The following is a 22,427-nucleotide window of genomic DNA, read 5'->3' as shown; positions in this document are numbered from 1 at the left end:
GACCCCGAAGAGCCTCGGCCCTGGCCCGGAGTGTCGTCTTGGGTCCGAAATCATCGCCACAGGTTGCAAACTCTTCACCGAATTGTACATACCAAACTTCAAGACTGGGAACACCCAGGGAAGAATACAACCTCCCCTCCCCATCTCCAAAGCGGGGACCGTGTGCTTGTACTAGATCCACGCCCCCAGAATAAACTGGAGTCACGTTGGGAAGAGAGTCCTTATCGGGTACTACGCCGTATCCATTCAGAAGGACCTGTGTACGAAATACGGCCCGAGCAGGATGAAACACTGCCCACTCGCATTGTGCATCGTAATATGTTACGCCTGTGTATTTCTACCGACCCGAAACAACTGGAACCCGTCCCGAAGACATCCGAACCGGAGTCCATATGCTGGGACTCAGACGACGAGGATTTCCCTCCAGTTCCCAAGGGCCCTCCACCCAATAATGAGCCAGTTGACACAATTAACCCACCGGCAACTTGCAGCCCACCGACGTCCACCACCCCAGAAGATTCCACCCCAGTCGAACTTAGACGCTCCGAGCGGACAACAGCCGGCAAACCCCCCGAATGGTATGAACAAGATCAGTTCGTATGGCAACAAATATTGACACCTTTACAGACCAATCTCAATAGAATAACACCCTCGCCCGAGGACTGGCGAGCTTACAGGGTGGAGGAATGTGGGGAGGAGGACCCCCATACAGTGATTGGGCTGGAACCAGGGGGACCGCCATCAGGGTTATTGAAGAAACCACATCAGGGGGATTACAAAGGGAGACATGCGATTGAAGTTGTCAGGGCAACAGGGAGCGGGGCGAGGGTAAAAGGAGCAGGGGACGCGCTGAGGTGGCAGTTGGAAGAGAGCCTGACAGGAGAGAGAGAGCCGTGTGGCAGGGGGAGGACTGTGGCAACTGACGGTGTGGGGAAGAGAGACAGGCAGGAGACTGTCAAAGGAAAATTTGAGACTGTCCGAAGAGCGGCGCATAAGAGACTCTTCCCGGGAGTGCCTCCCCGGATACATACAGATAAATTGACTCCCGCTGATTCCCTCCGTGCTGTGACAGGACCGGGATCTCAGGCAACTGCTGCGACGAGACAGCAATCCGGTATAGTGGCCAGGACACTGCCCCCCTGTCTTCTCCCACAGCTGCGACCCCGTCATTACCGACCTCAGGGGACGCCACCTCGCTATAGGCGGCCGCAGAGCCCCTGTCCCGCTTACTGAGGGGACACTGAGCAGAGTTTGTTAAGATTTTATGTTTTTGGACTGCGTCATGACCTGGCTGGGGGACGAGCGCCTTTAAACGGACGCCTGGGAGATTTATCCCCCCGAACAGTTTCTTCAGAGCCTGTTGTGCCCCACCGTCCCCATTTCTTCAGGGCCTTCTTCAGGGCCCATTGTCCCCCACCGTTCAGTTTCTTCAGGGCCGGTTGCGCCCCATCGTTCCGGTTTCTTCAGGGCCTGTTGCGCCCCATCGTACTGGTTTCTTCAGGGCCCGTTGCGCCCCACCGTCCAGTTTCTTCAGGGCCTGTTGCGCCCCAACGTTCCGGTTTCTTCAGGGCCCGTTGCGCCCCACCGTCCAGTCTCTTCAGGGCCTGCTGCGCCTCATCGTTCCGGTTCCTTCAGAGCCTGCTGCGCCCCACCGTTTTGGTTTCTTCAGGGCCGGACGAGCCCAAATCCTTCCGTGAAATCATGGATTACAAGGCAGCCACATCTGCAATCCCTGAGTGGTCGTGGACTCGAGCGACGCCCGGGAAGCTAAGTGCATTATAGAGTATAAGGACCCTTTTTGTTTTGAATGTTTGTTTTACGAGTCCCTGCGAGGACAAATAGGTGTTTCCCCTTTTGTTTCATCGAAGCAGTTTAGCACTTGCGGCTTTAAACTTATAAAAGTATATTTCACCCCACATTCCGTCTCGTGTCTCGTCACTGCATCCTGTGAGCCTGCTCTTACCCTACACGCGGCCCGTTATACTGATTACACTGACACCTGTGATCAGGATTGTGCTCAGTAACTACAGACAGTGACTACAGACAGTGTCAGGTTGGCTCCGTTATACTGATTACACCTGTGATCAGGATTGTGCTCAGTAACTACAGACAGTGTCAGGTTGGCACCGTTATACTGATTACACTGACACCTGTGATCAGGATTATACTCAGTAACTACACACAGTGTCAGGTCAGTGCCGTTATACTGATTACACTGACACCTGTGATCAGGATTGTGCTCAGTAACTACAGACAGCATCAGGTTAGTGCCGTTATACTGATTACACTGACACCTGTGATCAGGATTGTACTTACTAACTACACACAGTGTCAGGTCGGCCCGTTATACTGATACCTGTGATCAGGATTGTGCTCAGTAACTACAGACAGTGACTACAGACAGTGTCAGGTTGGCTCCGTTATACTGATTACACCTGTGATCAGGATTGTGCTCAGTAACTACAGACAGTGTCAGGTCGGTGCCGTTATACTGATTACACTGACACCTGTGATCAGGACTGTGCTCAGTGATTATAGACAGTGTCAGGTCGGTACCAGTATACTGATTACACTGACACCTGTGATCAGGATTGTGCTCAGTAACTACAGACAGTGTCAGGTCGGTGCCGTTATACTGATTACACTGATACCTGTGATCAGGATTGTGCTCAGTAACTACAGGCAGTGTCAGGTTGGCGCCGTTATACTGATTACACTGACACCTGTGATCAGGATTATACTCAGTAACTACACACAGTGTCAGGTCAGTGCCGTTATACTGATTACACTGACACCTGTGATCAGGATTGTGCTCAGTAACTACAGACAGTGTCAGGTCGGCCATTATACTGATTACACTGACACCTGTGATCAGGATTGTGCTCAGTAACTACAGACAGCGTCAGGTTAGTGCCGTTATACTGATTACACTGGCACCTGTGATCAGGATTGTACTTACTAACTATACACACTGTCAGGTCGGCCCGTTATACTGATACCTGTGATCAGGATTGTGCTCAGTAACTACAGACAGTGTCAGGTCGGTGCCGTTATACTGATTACACTGACACCTGTGATCAGGATTGTACTCAGTAACTACAGACAGTGTCAGGTCGGTGCCGTTATACTGATTACACTGACACCTGTGATCAAGATTGTGCTCAGTAACTACAGACAGTGTCAGGTCGGTGCCGTTATACTAATTACACTGACACCTGTGATCAGGATTGTACTCAGTAACTACAGACAGTGTCAGGTCGGTGCCGTTATACTGATTACACTGATACCTGTGATCAGGATTGTGCTCAGTAACTACAGACAGTGTCAGGTTGGCCCGTTATACTGATTACACTGACACCTGTGATCAGGATTGTGCTCAGTAACTACAGACAGTGTCAGGTCGGCCCATTATACTGATTACACTGACACCTGTGATCAGGATTGTGCTCAGTAACTACAGACAGCGTCAGGTTAGTGCCATTATACTGATTACACTGTCACCTGTGATCAGGATTGTACTAACTACACACAGTGTCAGGTCGGCCCGTTATACTGATTACACTGACACCTGTGATCAGGATTGTGCTCAGTAACTACAGACAGTGTCAGGTCGGTGCCGTTATACTGATTACACTGACACCTGTGATCAGGATTGTGCTCAGTAACTACAGACAGTGTCAGGTCGGTGCCGTTATACTGATTACACTGATACCTGTGATCAGGATTGTGCTCAGTAACTACAGACAGTGTCAGGTCGGCCATTATACTGATTACACTGACACCTGTGATCAGGATTGTGCTCAGTAACTACAGACAGCGTCAGGTTAGTGCCGTTATACTGATTACACTGGCACCTGTGATCAGGATTGTACTTACTAACTATACACACTGTCAGGTCGGCCCGTTATACTGATACCTGTGATCAGGATTGTGCTCAGTAACTACAGACAGTGTCAGTTTGGCTCCGTTATACTGATTACACTGACACCTGTGATCAGGATTGTACTCAGTAACTACACACAGTGTCAGGTCGGCCCGTTATACTGATTACACTTACACCTGTGATCAGGATTGTGCTCAGTAACTACAGACAGTGTCAGGTCGGCCATTATACTGATTACACTGACACCTGTGATCAGGATTGTGCTCAGTAACTACAGACAGCGTCAGGTTAGTGCCGTTATACTGATTACACTGGCACCTGTGATCAGGATTGTACTTACTAACTATACACACTGTCAGGTCGGCCCGTTATACTGATACCTGTGATCAGGATTGTGCTCAGTAACTACAGACAGTGTCAGGTCGGGGCCGTTATACTGATTACACTGACACCTGTGATCAGGATTGTACTCAGTAACTACACACAGTGTCAGGTCGGCCCGTTATACTGATTACACTTACACCTGTGATCAGGATTGTGCTCAGTAACTACAGACAGTTTTTCAGGTCGGCCATTATACTGATTACACTGACACCTGTGATCAGGATTGTGCTCAGTAACTACAGACAGCGTCAGGTTAGTGCCGTTATACTGATTACACTGGCACCTGTGATCAGGATTGTACTTACTAACTATACACACTGTCAGGTCGGCCCGTTATACTGATACCTGTGATCAGGATTGTGCTCAGTAACTACAGACAGTGTCAGTTTGGCTCCGTTATACTGATTACACTGACACCTGTGATCAGGATTGTACTCAGTAACTACACACAGTGTCAGGTCGGCCCGTTATACTGATTACACTTACACCTGTGATCAGGATTGTGCTCAGTAACTACAGACAGTGTCAGGTCGGCCATTATACTGATTACACTGACACCTGTGATCAGGATTGTACTCAGTAACTACAGACAGCGTCAGGTTAGTGCCGTTATACTGATTACACTGGCACCTGTGATCAGGATTGTACTTACTAACTATACACACTGTCAGGTCGGCCCGTTATACTGATACCTGTGATCAGGATTGTGCTCAGTAACTACAGACAGTGTCAGGTCGGTCTATTATACTGATTACACTGACACCTGTGATCAGGATTGTGCTCAGTAACTACAGACAGTGTCAGGTCGGGGCCGTTATACTGATTACACTGACACCTGTGATCAGGATTGTGCCCAGTTACTACACAGAGTGTCAGGTTGGCGCCGTTAACACTGATACCTGGTGATGAAATCCGTCTTGTGGTGGTTGTGTAATGTGTATTTTCAGTTTTGAGTTAATGATATGCTCGTGCTCCGGGGCGGAGCTGGGGGTGGAGCTGTAGCGGGAGTCTTCATGTGGTGCTCTGATTAGATATTCATAATGCAGCCTTCTGACCGGTCACTGCTCCGCACTATAGTTAACATAATGAATATTTATATATACTTATGAAAAACCCCTTCTGCATTCAGGTGCTGGCCGTGTCGCCTTCGCTGCAGCATAATCGCTTGTGTAATGTGTATAAAATATAGATGAGGTTATCCTGATAATCCAAAAAAAAATCCATTTGAAAATGGCGCCTACCGCGCCTTTGCAGTAGCATCTATTGGTGTATATAGAGGTGATCTCATAGCTGCTGCAGCGCCGACGGCGCCATCTTGGAAGAGGAAATTTTTTTTTCCTCTAGCGTACACCTCTATATACACCAATAGCTGCTACTGCGCAGGCGCGGCCGGCGCCATTTTCAAATGGAGTTTTTTTTTCTCCTGGATTATCAGGATAACCTCACCCATATTAATTATATAGACATTAGGCTAGTTTCAAATTAGCATTTTTTAGCGCAGCGCTTCGTGCGCAATAGAAACGCATGCAAAAAACGCATGATGCGTTTTGCATGCGTTTGCTTTTTTTAGTCGTATGCGTTTTAACCAGTTTCTAGCCATGTTAATGCTTAAAACGCATGCGATTTTAAACGCAGGCGCACGCATGTCCATGCGCACGCCTGCGTTCCCATAGACTGTAATGTGATTTTTTTGGCGCATTCCATGCGCAGGTGTTTTTTTGAAACCAGTTGGACGGACCAAAAATGCAACAGTTTGCGTCCGGCGCGCCTAGGCGCACACTACAAAAAAAGCATGTGCACGAAAACGCATACAAATGCGTGCAAACGCTAGACCATGCGCCCCCATGTTACACATAGGGGAGCATGGCGCATGCGGATGGACGCGCACGATGTGCTGCGCTAAAAAACGTTAGTCTGAAACCAGCCTTACACATGTGATTATGCTGCAGCGCAGGCGCCACAGCCAGCACCTACCTGCAGAAGGGTTTTTTCTTTGTTTTCTTTCAATATGTGTATACTGTATAATATTCATTATGTAATCTAGGGAGCAGGTCAGTGAGGGATCAGGGACTTGTCAGCAGTCTTCATTATGAATATCTAATCAGAGCACCACATGAAACCCCGCTCCGAAGCGCGAGCATATCATTAACTCAAAACTGAAAATGCAGACTACAATACCAACCACAAGATGGATTTCATCATCAGGTAGCATAGTAATCAGTATAACGGCGCCAACCTGACACTGTCCTGAGCACAATCCTGCTGACAGGTTCCCTTTAAGCTGGCATCCTGTAGATTTTCTCTGGGAAAATATAGTTCACAACTGTCCTTTAGGCCATCATCAGCATGTCAGGGGGAAGGTGGGATGGGATCAACTCTCATTGAATAGTTAATCTGCATAGTTTGTCCCTCACTGTTTGTAGGTCAACCGGCTACATGGACTTATACAATGTAATACAATATAATCAACATATCAGCAAATATCAATTATTCAATGACCTTGCGTCTTTGTCCTGCAAAGATAGCAACACAATAAACTGTAGGGGCTGATATAAGAGTCAAACAGCAGCCATTCAACAATTCACAAACATCAATTCAAGAGTCAACGTTCAGACTCATATAAACAATAGTCTGTGTCCTGAAAATATATGTCTGTCATAATTAAGAGTAAATGCTGTATCATCAAGTAGTGTACTGGGGAATGAACTGTTGCGAGCGCAGCGTAAGTGACCGGCGGTGTCGTCAGAGAGCTTACCTTCGGTCACTGAGGCTGCGTTCCAAGCTAGGCAAATGAACTGCAGTGACCCCGATGAGATCGCCGCTAGCACCATGAGAATAAGTCTCATGGTGCAGACGAGTTCACCACAGTTCAGCAGGAGAATTCCACTGTGGTGGATTTAAAATGTGGTGAAATCTCTTCTGCACCATGAGACTTTATCACGGTGCTAGCGGGGATCTCACCGAGGTCACCGCAGTTCAGCCCGGCTGGGAACGCAGCCTCAGTGACCAGCAGTAACCTCGATGACATCACGGCTAGTCACTGATGCTACGTCTGCAGCAGCTCATTCTTCAGTGGTTCTCAGCATGGGCGGTCGCCTCTTGGCACCGTCCAGGTTTGAAAACTGTTTATCACCCAGACATGGATTACGGTGTGGGACAGTACGACGGACAGGTGAGGGATATTGTTTTCAATGTTTGTTTTCTTACAGGAGACAAGGGACTTAGTAGAATTAGGCGTTAGGTGTGTATAAATGTTTGTTATTTTTAAATAAAAAATTAAGTGTTTTTTATTTCTAAAAAGGGACTTTATTCTGGCTGTGTGTTTATTTACCATCTAACTGTAGGATTACTGATGGATAGGTGTTATAGATACTTCTCCATTACTAAGCTGTGGGCTTCATGTCACCGGACAATACAAAGGTGACATCAACCCCACAAATATGAACCCCACTTGACACTGCTACAGGGCAAGTGGGAAGAGCCGGGCAAAGCCCCAGAATTGGCGCATCTAATAGATGTGCCTTTTGTGGGCAGCTGCGGGCTGCTATTTTTAGGCTAGGGGGGCAATATCCACGGCCCCTTACCAGCCAGAGAATACAAGCCCCCATCTGTCTGCTTAAGCAAGGCTGGTTGTCAAAAATGGGGGGACCCCATGCCGTGTTTTAAAAAAAATTAATAAATAAAAAATTACAACGCGGGGACCCATCTATTCTTGGTAACCGGTCTTGCTGATGCTGACAGCTAAGGGTTGCAGTCCCCAGCTGTGAGTTTTGCCTGGCTGGTTAAAAAACATACAGGGGAACCCACACCATTTTTTATTTTAATTTAATTGCGTCTATTTCTAGTCTTCATGGTGTTGTTTGGAGAGCTCCTTGGTCTTTTTAGGTGTTTGGAGAGCTCATTCGTCTTCATGGTGTTGATTGGAGAGATCCTTTGTGTTCAAGGTGTGGTTTGGAGAGCTCCTTCGTCTTCATGGTGTGGTTTCAAGAGTTCCCTCATTTTCATGGTGTGATTTGGAGAGTTCCCTCGTCTTCATGGTGTGGTTTGGAGATCTCCTTCATCTTCATGGTATTGTTTGGAGAGCTCCTCCGTCTTCATGGTGTGGTTTGGAGATCTCCTTCTTCTTCGTGGTGTGAAGAGCTCCTTCTTTTTCATGGTGTTGTTTGGAGAGCTCCTTGGTCTACATGGTGTTGTTTTGGAGAGTTCTTTTGCCTTCATGGTGTGATTTGGAGAGTTCCTTCGTCTTCTTTGTGTGGTTTGGAGATCTCCTTCGTCTTCATGGTATTGTTTGGAGAGCTCTTCCATCTTCATGGTGTGGTTTGGAGATCTCCTTCGTCTTCATGGTGTGGTGTGGAGAGCTCCTTTGTTTTCATGGTGTTGTTTGGAGAGCTCCTTGGTCTTCATGGTGTTGTTTGGAGACTTCCTTCGTCTTCATGGTGTAGTGTGGAGATCTCCTTCGTCTTCATGGTGTGGTTTGGAGAGTTCCTTTGTCTTCTTTGTGTGGCGTGGAGATCTCCTTCGTCTTCATGGTATGGTTTGGAGATCTACTTGACCATGTTGCAGCCTCTGTGGCATTTCAGAAAGCATAGTGTACTAGCTGAAGAGCTCGGCGCTGCTCGGGCTTAGTAACTAACTACGGTTAGTTATAACAAATTATAATTATTATATCTATATATATAAAGATGAGTGTAGAGCCCCGCCCACTCCGCATAGCCACATTCACTATAATATCCCACATCATCCCGCCAGCCAGAGCTACCGGACTACAAGGAAAACTGTTGCTCATAGCAACAAATCACAGCTCAGTTTCTTTTGAACAGCTCTGGTAAAATGAAAGATGCTTCGTGATTGGTTGGTGATACACACACACACACACACACTCACTTTTGTATATATATATATATATATATATATATACTGTATATACTGACACATGTGGCACTTAGATTGCACGCAGGGGGACACCTTGTTACTAAGCATGGGACTTATGAAGGGAAATGCTTGGAACAGAAATTTTTAGGGTCTAAATCGCAAAAGGGGTGAATTCATATGCACATGCCAGTTGTTAGTTATTTGATCCCATAAATTTAATTTTTGTCTTTATTCTACTCACTTCACCAACTTAAACTTTTTAGTGCTGATGCATCACACACAAATCGGATTACAAAAAATATTTACACACCGGTTGTAATGTAACAATATAGCTAAAAGCCAAGGGGGTGAATACTTTTGCAAGCCACTGTAAGCTGAGCACCAGTAATGAGGCTGGCACCAGATACACTGCTGAGGATTCTGTACAGTGTAGACTGTACACCTCTGTTCACACTGTACGGAATCCTCACCGGTGTGGCCTCTACGCCTCTGGTCACACTGTACGGATTCTTTGGCAGTGTGGCCTCTACGTCTCTGTTCACACTGTACAGATTCTTCGGCGGTGCGACCTCTACACCTTTGTTCACACTGTACGGAATCCTCGGCGATGCGACCTCTACACCTATGTTCACACTGTACGGAATCCTCGGCGGTGAGGCCTCTGTTCACACTGTACAGAATCCTCGGCGGTACGGCCTCTACACCTATGTTCACACTGTGCGGAATCCTCGGCGGTGCGGCCTCTACACCTATGTTCACACTGTACGGAATCCTCGGCGGTGCGGCCTCTACACCTCTGGTCACACTGTACGGAATCCTCGGCGGTGCGGCCTCTACGCCTCTGTTCACACTGTACAGAATCCTCGACTGTGTGGCCTCTACACCTCTGTTCACACTGTATAGAATCCTCGGCGGTGCAGCCTCTGTTCACACTGTACGGAATCCTCGGCGGTGCGGCCTCTACGCCTCTGTTCACACTGTACGGAATCCTCGGCGGTGCGGCCTCTACTCCTCTGTTCACACTGTATAGAATCCTCGGTGGTGCAGCCTCTGTTCACACTGTACGGAATCCTCGGCGGTGCGGCCTCTACGCCTCTGTTCACACTGTACGGAATCCTCGGCGGTGCGGCCTCTACACCTCTGTTCACACTGTATAGAATACTCGGCGGTGCGGCCTCTACGCCTCTGTTCACACTGTATAGAATCCTCGGCGGTGCAGCCTCTGTTCACACTGTACGGAATCCTCGGCGGTGCGGCCTCTACGCCTCTGTTCACACTGTACAGAATCCTCGGCGGTGCGGCCTCTACGCCTCTGTTCACACTGTACAGAATCCTCGGCGGTGCGGCCTCTACGCCTCTGTTCACACTGTATAGAATCCTCGGCGGTGCGGCCTCTGTTCACACTGTACGGAATCCTCGGCGGTACGGCCTCTACGCCTCTGTTCACATTGTATAGAATCCTCGGTGGTGCAGCCTCTGTTCACACTGTACGGAATCCTCGGCGGTGCGGCCTCTACACCTCTGTTCACACTGTACGGAATCCTCGGCGGTGCGGCCTCTACGGCTCTGTTCACACTGTACGGAATCCTCAGCGGTGCGGCCTCTGCGCCTCTGTTCACACTGTACAGAATCCTCGGCGGTGCGGCCTCTAGGCCTCTGTTCACACTGTACGGAATCCTCGGCGGTGCGGCCTCTGTTCACACTGTACAGAATCCTTGGCGGTGCGGCCTCTACGCCTCTGTTCACACTGTACGGAATCCTCAGCGGTGCGGCCTCTACGCCTCTGTTCACACTGTACAGAATCCTCGGCGGTGCGGCCTCTGTTCACACTGTATAGAATCCTCGGCGGTGCGGCCTCTACGCCTCTGTTCACACTGTATAGAATCCTCGGCGGTGCGGCCTCTGTTCACACTGTATGGAATCCTCGGCGGTGCGGCCTCTACGCCTCTGTTCACACTGTACGGAATCCTCGGCGGTGCGGCCTCTACGCCTCTGTTCACACTGTACGGAATCCTCGGCGGTGCGGCCTCTACGCCTCTGTTCACACTGTACAGAATCCTCGGCGGTGCGGCCTCTACGCCTCTGTACACACTGTACGGAATCCTCGGCGGTGCGGCCTCTACGCCTCTGTTCACACTGTATAGAATCCTCGGCGGTGCGGCCTCTACGCCTCTGTTCACACTGTATAGAATCCTCGGCGGTGCGGCCTCTGTTCACACTGTACGGAATCCTCGGCGGTGCGGCCTCTACGCCTCTGTTCACACTGTACAGAATCCTCGGCGGTGCGGCCTCTACGCCTCTGTTCACACTGTACAGAATCCTCGGCGGTGCGGCCTCTACGCCTCTGTACACACTGTACGGAATCCTCGGCGGTGCGGCCTCTACGCCTCTGTTCACACTGTATAGAATCCTCGGCGGTGCGGCCTCTACGCCTCTGTTCACACTGTATAGAATCCTCGGCGGTGCGGCCTCTGTTCACACTGTACGGAATCCTCGGCGGTGCGGCCTCTACGCCTCTGTTCACACTGTACAGAATCCTCGGCGGTGCGGCCTCTACGCCTCTGTTCACACTGTATAGAATCCTCGGCGGTGCGGCCTCTACGCCTCTGTTCACACTGTATAGAATCCTCGGCGGTGCGGCCTCTACGCCTCTGTTCACACTGTATAGAATCCTCGGCGGTGCGGCCTCTACGCCTCTGTTCACACTGTATAGAATCCTCGGCGGTGCGGCCTCTGTTCACACTGTACAGAATCCTCGGCGGTGCGGCCTCTACGCCTCTGTACACACTGTACGGAATCCTCGGCGGTGCGGCCTCTACGCCTCTGTTCACACTGTATAGAATCCTCGGCGGTGCGGCCTCTACGCCTCTGTTCACACTATACGGAATCCTTGGCGGTGCGGCCTCTACGCCTCTGTTCACACTGTACGGAATCCTAGGCGGTGTGGCCTCTACGCCTCTGTTCACACTGTACGGAATCCTCGGCAGTGCGGCCTGCGGAGGTCCGTGCCACACATCGCCCGAAGGGCGGCCTCCACGGTGGGCACCAGCGAGAGCGGCGGCGGTGGGTGGCGTTTCCACGCCACTGCCGAGCTCCGAGCCACTAGTCTTTCCCAACCCCCAAGTTAGTGGGGGGATGACAGATGTTCACACTGTACGGAATCCTCGGCGGTGCGACCTCTACGCCTCTGTTCACACTGTACGGAATCCTCGGCGGTGCGGCCTCTACGCCTTTGTTCACATTGTATAGAATCCTCGGCGGTGCAGCCTCTGTTCACACTGTACGGAATCCTCGGCGGTGCGGCCTCTACGCCTCTGTTCACACTGTACAGAATCCTCGGCGGTGCGGCCTCTACGCCTCTGTTCACACTGTATAGAATCCTCGGCGGTGCGGCCTCTACGCCTCTGTTCACACTGTATAGAATCCTCGGCGGTGCAGCCTCTGTTCACACTGTACGGAATCCTCGGCAGTGCGGCCTCTACGCCTCTGTTCACACTGTACGGGATCCTCGGCAGTGCGGCCTCTACACCTCTGTTCACACTGTATAGAATCCTCGGCGGTGCGGCCTCTACGCCTCTGTTCACACTGTATAGAATCCTCGGCGGTACGGCCTCTACGCCTCTGTTCACACTGTATAGAATCCTCGGCGGTGCAGCCTCTGTTCACACTGTACGGAATCCTCGGCAGTGCGGCCTCTACGCCTCTGTTCACACTGTACGGAATCCTCGGCAGTGCGGCCTCTACGCCTCTGTTCACACTATACAGAATCCTCGGCGGTGCGGCCTCTAGGCCTCTGTTCACACTGTACGGAATCCTCGGCGGTGCGGCCTCTACACCTCTGTTCACACTGTACGGAATCCTCGGCGGTGCGGCTTCTACGCCTCTGTTCACACTATACAGAATCCTCGGCGGTGCGGCCTCTAGGCCTCTGTTCACACTGTACGGAATCCTCGGCAGTGCGGCCTCTACACCTCTGTTCACACTGTACGGAATCCTCGGCGGTGCGGCTTCTACGCCTCTGTTCACACTATACAGAATCCTCGGCGGTGCGGCCTCTAGGCCTCTGTTCACACTGTACGGAATCCTCGGCGGTGCGGCCTCTACGCCTCTGTTCACACTGTACGGAATCCTCGGCGGTGCGGCCTCTACGCCTCTGTTCACACTGTACGGAATCCTCGGCGGTGCGGCCTCTACGCCTCTGTTCACACTGTACGGAATCCTCGGCGGTGCGGCCTCTTCGCCTCTGTTCACACTGTACGGAATCCTCGGCGGTGCGGCCTGACCGCCTCTGTACACACTGTACAGAATCCGCAGCTTCCGCCCTCTTCAGACCATGCCATACTGCCATTAGACTGGGCACCAGGGGACGTCATTGCGGCAGCGGATCCATGCCGAATCTTTCCTGGGGGGGGCGCTGCTTATTATGACCTCAGATGTGATAATCCCCCCTGTGTGCACTGTAACCGCCATCATAGACCCTGACACGACCGCACTGACTGCGCAGCCTGCGCCCAGGGGACCTTGTCACTGCCCCTTTAATATGAAGTGCAAGCTCTTGTGTGTGATGTGGGGGGGGTAAGACCCCTAAAGTGTTCAGATTATCAGGACTGCAGCAGGTGCTGGAAAGGACACGTAGGAGGTGTCTGATGCACCGGTCACACTGCTGCAGCTGCTGCCTCCTGTGCCTTTAAGAGGTAGGGCCTGAGGAGTGACCCTGCTGTAGGGTTTGGCTCAGCTTGGCTTTTTGGGATCTGACAGAGCATGGGTATGTGAGAGAGGGCCGGAGAGCTGAAGAGACAGCTGTGACTGAGCGAGACTCCGAGGAGAAGGGCGAGCAGGGACCACTGCAGGGCTATAGGAGAGGAGAAGCTTACCAGGGGGCGCAGAGGAAAGGAGAGTTACTAGGAGGTGAAAAGGAAAGCAGAGGTACCAGGGGTGCAGACAGAGAGTAGCGGTGCCAGGGGTGCAGAGGGAGTGTAGCGGTCCTAGGGGTGCAGAGGGCGAGTAGCGGTGCCAGAGGTGCAGAGGGAGTGTAGCGGTCCTAGGGGTGCAGAGGGCGAGTAGCGGTGCCAGGGGTGCAGAGGGAGTGTAGCGGTCCTAGGGGTGCAGAGGGAGTGTAGCGGTCCTAGGGGTGCAGAGGGCGAGTAGCGGTGCCAGAGGTGCAGAGGGAGTGTAGCGGTCCTAGGGGTGCAGAGGGAGTGTAGCGGTGCCAGGGGTGCAGAGGGCGAGTAGCGGTGCCAGGGGTGCAGAGGGAGTGTAGCTGTCCTAGCGGTGCAAGGGGTGCAGAGGGCGTGTAGCGGTGCCAGGGGTGCAGAGGTCGAGTATCGGTGCCAGGGGTGCAGAGGGAGTGTAGCGGTCCTAGGGGTGCAGAGGGCGAGTATCGGTGCCAGGGGTGCAGAGGTCGAGTATCGGTGCCAGGGGTGCAGAGGGAGTGTAGCTGTCCTAGCGGTGCCAGGGGTGCAGAGGGCGTGTAGCGGTGCCAGGGGTGCAGAGGTCGAGTATCGGTGCCAGGGGTGCAGAGGTCGAGTATCGGTGCCAGGGGTGCAGAGGGAGTGTAGCTGTCCTAGCGGTGCCAGGGGTGCAGAGGGAGTGTAGCGGTCCTAGGGGTGCAGAGGTCGAGTATCGGTGCCAGGGGTGCAGAGGGCGAGTAGCGGTCCTAGGGGTGCAGAGGGAGTGTAGCTGTCCTAGTGGTGCAGAGGGCGAGTATCGGTGCCAGGGGTGCAGAGGGAGTGTAGCTGTCCTAGTGGTGCAGAGGGCGAGTATCGGTGCCAGGGGTGCAGAGGGAGTGTAGCGGTCCTAGTGGTGCAGAGGGAGTGTAGCGGTCCTAGTGGTGCAGAGGGCGAGTAGCGGTGCCAGGGGTGCAGAGGGAGTGTAGCGGTCCTAGTGGTGCAGAGGGCGAGTATCGGTGCCAGGGGTGCAGAGGGAGTGTAGCGGTCCTAGTGGTGCAGAGGGCGAGTATCGGTGCCAGGGGTGCAGAGGGAGTGTAGCGGTCCTAGTGGTGCAGAGGGCGAGTATCGGTGCCAGGGGTGCAGAGGGAGTGTAGCGGTCCTAGTGGTGCAGAGGGAGTGTAGCGGTCCTAGTGGTGCAGAGGGCGAGTAGCGGTGCCAGGGGTGCAGAGGGAGTGTAGCGGTCCTAGTGGTGCAGAGGGCGAGTATCGGTGCCAGGGGTGCAGAGGGAGTGTAGCGGTCCTAGTGGTGCAGAGGGCGAGTATCGGTGCCAGGGGTGCAGAGGGAGTGTAGCGGTCCTAGTGGTGCAGAGGGAGTGTAGCGGTCCTAGTGGTGCAGAGGGCGAGTAGCGGTGCCAGGGGTGCAGAGGGAGTGTAGCGGTCCTAGTGGTGCAGAGGGCGAGTATCGGTGCCAGGGGTGCAGAGGGAGTGTAGCGGTCCTAGTGGTGCAGAGGGAGTGTAGCGGTCCTAGTGGTGCAGAGGGCGAGTAGCGGTGCCAGGGGTGCAGAGGGAGTGTAGCGGTGCCAGGGGTGCAGAGGGTGAGTATTGGTGCCAGAGGTGCAGGGATAGAGCAGAGTCGGAGGTCTGTGTTTGGTGGCGCTGCAGGCCTGCTGCCCCCAGTACCGTCGGTGGTCCAGTCATGGCCAGCTTCCAGTTGCCACAGTTGCCCCCGGGCGCAGAGGAGCAGGACTTTATCCGGGCGTATGAAGATGTGCGGGAGAAGTATAAAGGTAACTTCCTTTCCCTTCGGGCTCTGTTAACCCCCTCCCCGTGTACTGTTGGTGCGGTGTGTGCCTGGCAGGGGTCATTGGCTCCGGGGTCAGTCCCGGGCAGTTACGCCCGTCCGGTGGGGTGCTGAGGAGGGGGCAGTTTGCTTCTGGTCTCACCTGGGTTAACACTTTTCGTCAGGTGAATATTGGCACCATTGTATTCTGTGTGTGACAGCCAGTGTTGATCTGCTGGGACTTACAGTTCCCCCACAGGCCCTTTGTGATATTTCTGGTCCGCAGTTCCCAGCGGATGTGTGACGTATCCTGACAGTCGTTGACAAGAAGACGTCGGTCTGATGACAGATCCGACCGTGCGGCCCCCGTCAGTCACGGCCAGAAACTGTGTGAGCCAGACGCCGAAAACATGGACGGCACAGAAATGTACTGACCCCCCCGATCACAGGGTATAATGGGCGTGATGGTGGTCTCTGTACTGACCCCCGATCACAGGGTATAATGGGAGTGATGGTGGTCTCTGTACTGACCCCCGATCACAGGGTATGATGGGAGTGATGGTCTCTGTACTGACCCCCGATCACAGGGTATGATGGGAGTGATGGCGGTCTCTGTACTGACCCCCGATCACAGGGTATAATGGGCGTGATGGTGGTCTCTGTACTGACCCCCGATCACAGGGTATGATGGGTGTGATGGTCTCTGTACTGACCCCCGATCACAGGGTATGATGGGAGTGATGGTGGTCTCTGTACTGACCCCCGATCACAGGGTATAATGGGCGTGATGGTGGTCTCTGTACTGACCTCCGATCACAGGGTATGATGGGTGTGATGGTCTCTGTACTGACCCCCGATCACAGGGTATGATGGGTGTGATGGTCTCTGTACTGACCCCCGATCACAGGGTATGATGGGAGTGATGGTGGTCTCTGTACTGACCCCCGATCACAGGGTATGATGGGAGTGATGGTGGTCTCTGTACTGACCCCCGATCACAGGGTATGATGGGAGTGATGGTGGTCTCTGTACTGACCCCCGATCACAGGGTATCATGGGAGTGATGGCGGTCTCTGTACTGACCCCCGATCACAGGGTATGATGGGAGTGATGGTGGTCTCTGTACTGACCCCCGATCACAGGGTATGATGGGAGTGATGGTGGTCTCTGTACTGACCCCCGATCACAGGGTATGATGGGAGTGATGGTGGTCTCTGTACTGACCCCCGATCACAGGGTATGATGGGAGTGATGGTGGTCTCTGTACTGACCCCCGATCACAGGGTATGATGGGAGTGATGGTGGTCTCTGTACTGACCCCCGATCACAGGGTATGATGGGAGTGATGGTGGTCTCTGTACTGACCCCGATCACAGGGTATGATGGGAGTGATGGCGGTCTCTGTACTGACCCCTGATCACAGGGTATCATGGGAGTGATGGTGGTCTCTGTACTGACCCCCGATCACAGGGTATGATGGGAGTGATGGTGGTCTCTGTACTGACCCCCGATCACAGGGTATGATGGGAGTGATGGTGGTCTCTGTACTGACCCCGATCACCGGGTATGATGGGAGTGATGGTGGTCTCTGTACTGACCCCTGATCACAGGGTATAATGGGAGTGATGGCGGTCTCTGTACTGACCCCCGATCACAGGGTATGATGGGAGTGATGGCGGTCTCTGTACTGACCCCCGATCACCGGGTATGATGGGAGTGATGGTGGTCTCTGTACTGACCCCCGATCACAGGGTATGATGGGAGTGATGGTGGTCTCTGTACTGACCCCCGATCACAGGGTATGATGGGAGTGATGGTGGTCTCTGTACTGACCCCCGATCACAGGGTATGATGGGAGTGATGGTGGTCTCTGTACTGACCCCCGATCACAGGGTATGATGGGAGTGATGGTGGTCTCTGTACTGACCCCCGATCACAGGGTATCATGGGAGTGATGGTGGTCTCTGTACTGACCCCCGATCACAGGGTATGATGGGAGTGATGGTGGTCTCTGTACTGACCCCCGATCACAGGGTATGATGGGAGTGATGGTGGTCTCTGTACTGACCCCCGATCACAGGGTATGATGGGAGTGATGGTGGTCTCTGTACTGACCCCGATCACAGAATATGATGGGAGTGATGGTGGTCTCTGTACTGACCCCGATCACAGGGTATGATGGGAGTGATGGTGGTCTCTGTACTGACCCCCGATCACAGGGTATGATGGGAGTGATGGTGGTCTCTGTACTGACCCCCGATCACAGGGTATCATGGGAGTGATGGTGGTCTCTGTACTGACCCCCGATCACAGGGTATGATGGGAGTGATGGTGGTCTCTGTACTGACCCCCGATCACAGGGTATCATGGGAGTGATGGTGGTCTCTGTACTGACCCCGATCACCGGGTATGATGGGAGTGATGGTGGTCTCTGTACTGACCCCGATCACAGGGTATGATGGGAGTGATGGCGGTCTCTGTACTGACCCCTGATCACAGGGTATCATGGGAGTGATGGTGGTCTCTGTACTGACCCCCGATCACAGGGTATGATGGGAGTGATGGTGGTCTCTGTACTGACCCCCGATCACAGGGTATGATGGGAGTGATGGTGGTCTCTGTACTGACCCCGATCACCGGGTATGATGGGAGTGATGGTGGTCTCTGTACTGACCCCTGATCACAGGGTATAATGGGAGTGATGGCGGTCTCTGTACTGACCCCCGATCACAGGGTATGATGGGAGTGATGGCGGTCTCTGTACTGACCCCCGATCACAGGGTATGATGGGAGTGATGGTGGTCTCTGTACTGACCCCCGATCACAGGGTATCATGGGAGTGATGGTGGTCTCTGTACTGACCCCCGATCACAGGGTATCATGGGAGTGATGGTGGTCTCTGTACTGACCCCCGATCACAGGGTATGATGGGAGTGATGGTGGTCTCTGTACTGACCCCCGATCACAGGGTATGATGGGAGTGATGGTGGTCTCTGTACTGACCCCGATCACAGAATATGATGGGAGTGATGGTGGTCTCTGTACTGACCCCGATCACAGGGTATGATGGGAGTGATGGTGGTCTCTGTACTGACCCCCGATCACAGGGTATGATGGGAGTGATGGTGGTCTCTGTACTGACCCCCGATCACAGGGTATCATGGGAGTGATGGTGGTCTCTGTACTGACCCCCGATCACAGGGTATGATGGGAGTGATGGTGGTCTCTGTACTGACCCCCGATCACAGGGTATGATGGGAGTGATGGTGGTCTCTGTACTGACCCCGATCACCGGGTATGATGGGAGTGATGGTGGTCTCTGTACTGACCCCCGATCACAGGGTATGATGGGAGTGATGGCGGTCTCTGTACTGACCCCTGATCACAGGGTATAATGGGAGTGATGGTGGTCTCTGTACTGACCCCCGATCACAGGGTATGATGGGAGTGATGGTGGTCTCTGTACTGACCCCCGATCACAGGGTATGATGGGAGTGATGGTGGTCTCTGTACTGACCCCTGATCACAGGGTATGATGGGAGTGATGGTGGTCTCTGTACTGACCCCCGATCACCGGGTTTGATGGGAGTGATGGCGGTCTCTGTACTGACCCCGATCACAGGATATGATGGGAGTGATGGTGGTCTCTGTACTGACCCCGATCACACGGTATGATGGGAGTGATGGCGGTCTCTGTACTGACCCCGATCACAGGATATGATGGGAGTGATGGTGGTCTCTGTACTGACCCCAATCACAGGGTATGATGGGAGTGATGGTGGTCTCTGTACTGACCCCCGATCACAGGGTATGATGGGAGTGATGGTGGTCTCTGTACTGACCCCTGATCACAGGGTATGATGGGAGTGATGGTGGTCTCTGTACTGACCCCCGATCACCGGGTTTGATGGGAGTGATGGCGGTCTCTGTACTGACCCCGATCACAGGATATGATGGGAGTGATGGTGGTCTCTGTACTGACCCCTGATCACAGGGTATGATGGGAGTGATGGTGGTCTCTGTACTGACCCCCGATCACCGGGTTTGATGGGAGTGATGGCGGTCTCTGTACTGACCCCGATCACAGGGTATGATGGGAGTGATGGCGGTCTCTGTACTGACCCCTGATCACAGGGTATAATGGGAGTGATGGTGGTCTCTGTACTGACCCCCGATCACAGGGTATGATGGGAGTGATGGTGGTCTCTGTACTGACCCCGATCACACGGTATGATGGGAGTGATGGCGGTCTCTGTACTGACCCCGATCACAGGATATGATGGGAGTGATGGTGGTCTCTGTACTGACCCCCGATCACAGGGTATGATGGGAGTGATGGTGGTCTCTGTACTGACCCCGATCACAGGGTATGATGGGAGTGATGGCGGTCTCTGTACTGACCCCGATCACAGGGTATGATGGGAGTGATGGCGGTCTCTGTACTGACCCTGATCACAGGGTATGATGGGAGTGATGGTGGTCTCTGTACTGACCCTGATCACAGGGTATGATGGGAGTGATGGCGGTCTCTGTACTGACCCCCGATCACAGGATATGATGGGAGTGATGGTGGTCTCTGTACTGACCCTGATCACAGGGTATGATGGGAGTGATGGTGGTCTCTGTACTGACCCCCGATCACAGGGTATGATGGGAGTGATGGTGGTCTCTGTACTGATCCCCGATCACAGGGTATGATGGGAGTGATGGTGGTCTCTGTACTGACCCCGATCACAGGGTATGATGGGAGTGATGGTGGTCTCTGTACTGACCCCGATCACAGGGTATGATGGGAGTGATGGTGGTCTCTGTACTGACCCTGATCACAGGGTATGATGGGAGTGATGGTGGTCTCTGTACTGACCCCCGATCACAGGGTATGATGGGAGTGATGGTGGTCTCTGTACTGACCCTGATCACAGGGTATGATGGGAGTGATGGTGGTCTCTGTACTGACCCCCGATCACAGGGTATGATGGGAGTGATGGTGGTCTCTGTACTGACCCCGATCACAGGGTATGATGGGAGTGATGGTGGTCTCTGTACTGACCCTGATCACAGGGTATGATGGGAGTGATGGTGGTCTCTGTACTGACCCCCCGATCACAGGGTATGATGGGAGTGATGGTGGTCTCTGTACTGACCCTGATCACAGGGTATGATGGGAGTGATGGTGGTCTCTGTACTGACCCCCGATCACAGGGTATGATGGGAGTGATGGTGGTCTCTGTACTGACCCCGATCACAGGGTATGATGGGAGTGATGGTGGTCTCTGTACTGACCCCCGATCACAGGGTATGATGGGTGTGATGGTGGTCCCTGTACTGACCCCGATCACAGAATATGATGGGAGTGATGGTGGTCTCTGTACTGACCCCGATCACAGGGTATGATGGGAGTGATGGTGGTCTCTGTACTGACCCCCGATCACAGGGTATGATGGGAGTGATGGTGGTCTCTGTACTGACCCCCGATCAAAGGGTATGATGGGAGTGATGGCGGTCTCTGTACTGACCCCGATCACAGGGTATGATGGGAGTGATCGGGATCAGTACGGAGACCACCATCACTCCCATCATACTCCGATGTTCATCCTGAAGCGTTGGATGAATGGCGTCCATGTGCTTTGACTCTTGTGATTCGTGTGCGATGTGACTGCGTTTTCTTTCTCAGACTGACTGGCTCTTCCAAGCTCGTGTCAACAGGTGCAGACTAGGAGCCGCCGCCTCCATTTACAATAAACCTCTGCAGTGGTAAAGCACATCACTGTGAAATATGACATATGAAGAGCAACACGACTTGTGGATGATAGGAAAAGCGGAGACGCTTGGCACAGAATTTGGCCAATTCATGGATGCGCCAGTCAGCCTTTTGTCTTTGTATATTAGCTCTCTGACCTCCGCCCTTCAGCATGAGGTGTACCTATCCATAAATTCAGGCTCCAAAGAGAGGTATTCACATATACCCAGAAACCCAGACTCCAGTCTTAGAGCAGTGTTCACACTACACACGGAGGTTCCCAGCAGTTCTGAGGCCGCCTTGTCATTGGCCAAATTATGTGCCAAGCGGTTCCGTTTTTTCATATTATCCAGAATCCGTATTGCTATTCATATTCCATATTGACATGCAGACTTGCAACCCTTTTTTTGTTTAATGCGTTTTCTTTCTCACCGAGCCTCCATGTGCAATGTGACTGCGTTTTCTTTCTCACCGAGCCTCCATGTGCAATGTGACTGCGTTTTGTTTCTCACCGAGCCTCCATGTGCAATGTGACTGCGTTTTCTTTCTCACCGAGCCTCCATGTGCAATGTGACTGCGTTTTCTTTCTCACTGAGCCTCCATGTGCAATGTGACTGCGTTTTGTTTCTCACCAAGCCTCCATGTGCAATGTGACTGCGTTTTCTTTCTCACCAAGCCTCCATGTGCAATGTGACTGTGTTTTCTTTCTCACCGAGCCTCCGTGTGCAATGTGACTGCGTTTTCTTTCTCACCAAGCCTCCATGTGCAATGTGACTGCGTTTTCTTTCTCACCGAGCCTCCATGTGCAATGTGACTGCGTTTTCTTTCTCACCAAGCCTCCATGTGCAATGTGACTGCGTTTTCTTTCTCACCCAGCCTC

The 22,427-nt window shown here is 52.7% G+C and overlaps 1 protein-coding gene across 6 annotated transcripts in view; it reads left to right on the top strand.

Annotated features, from left to right (window-relative positions):
• The window catches only part of PLEC (plectin), a 475,125-nt gene that overhangs the window by 114,112 nt on the left and 338,586 nt on the right, over window positions 1-22,427 (top strand). For 2 of the 6 annotated variants that reach the window (XM_073543320.1, XM_073543317.1), the window contains exon 1: window positions 15,211-15,814. The exons of the other annotated variants lie outside the window; for them this stretch is intronic. In XM_073543320.1, coding sequence (XP_073399421.1) covers window positions 15,724-15,814 — 91 coding nt within the window. In that variant the 5' untranslated portion in view covers window positions 15,211-15,723. Of the gene's footprint in view, window positions 1-15,210; window positions 15,815-22,427 lie in introns of those variants that run through there. 6 annotated transcript variants of the gene reach the window in all.

The sequence above is a fragment of the Dendrobates tinctorius genome, unplaced genomic scaffold (assembly GCF_039654945.1).
Source record: "Dendrobates tinctorius isolate UK_male_01 unplaced genomic scaffold, ASM3965494v1 ptg000130l, whole genome shotgun sequence".
Taxonomy (NCBI): domain Eukaryota; kingdom Metazoa; phylum Chordata; class Amphibia; order Anura; family Dendrobatidae; genus Dendrobates; species Dendrobates tinctorius.
The sequence above is the reverse complement of the archived record's forward strand: the minus strand, read 5'-3'. Positions and strand labels throughout refer to the sequence as shown.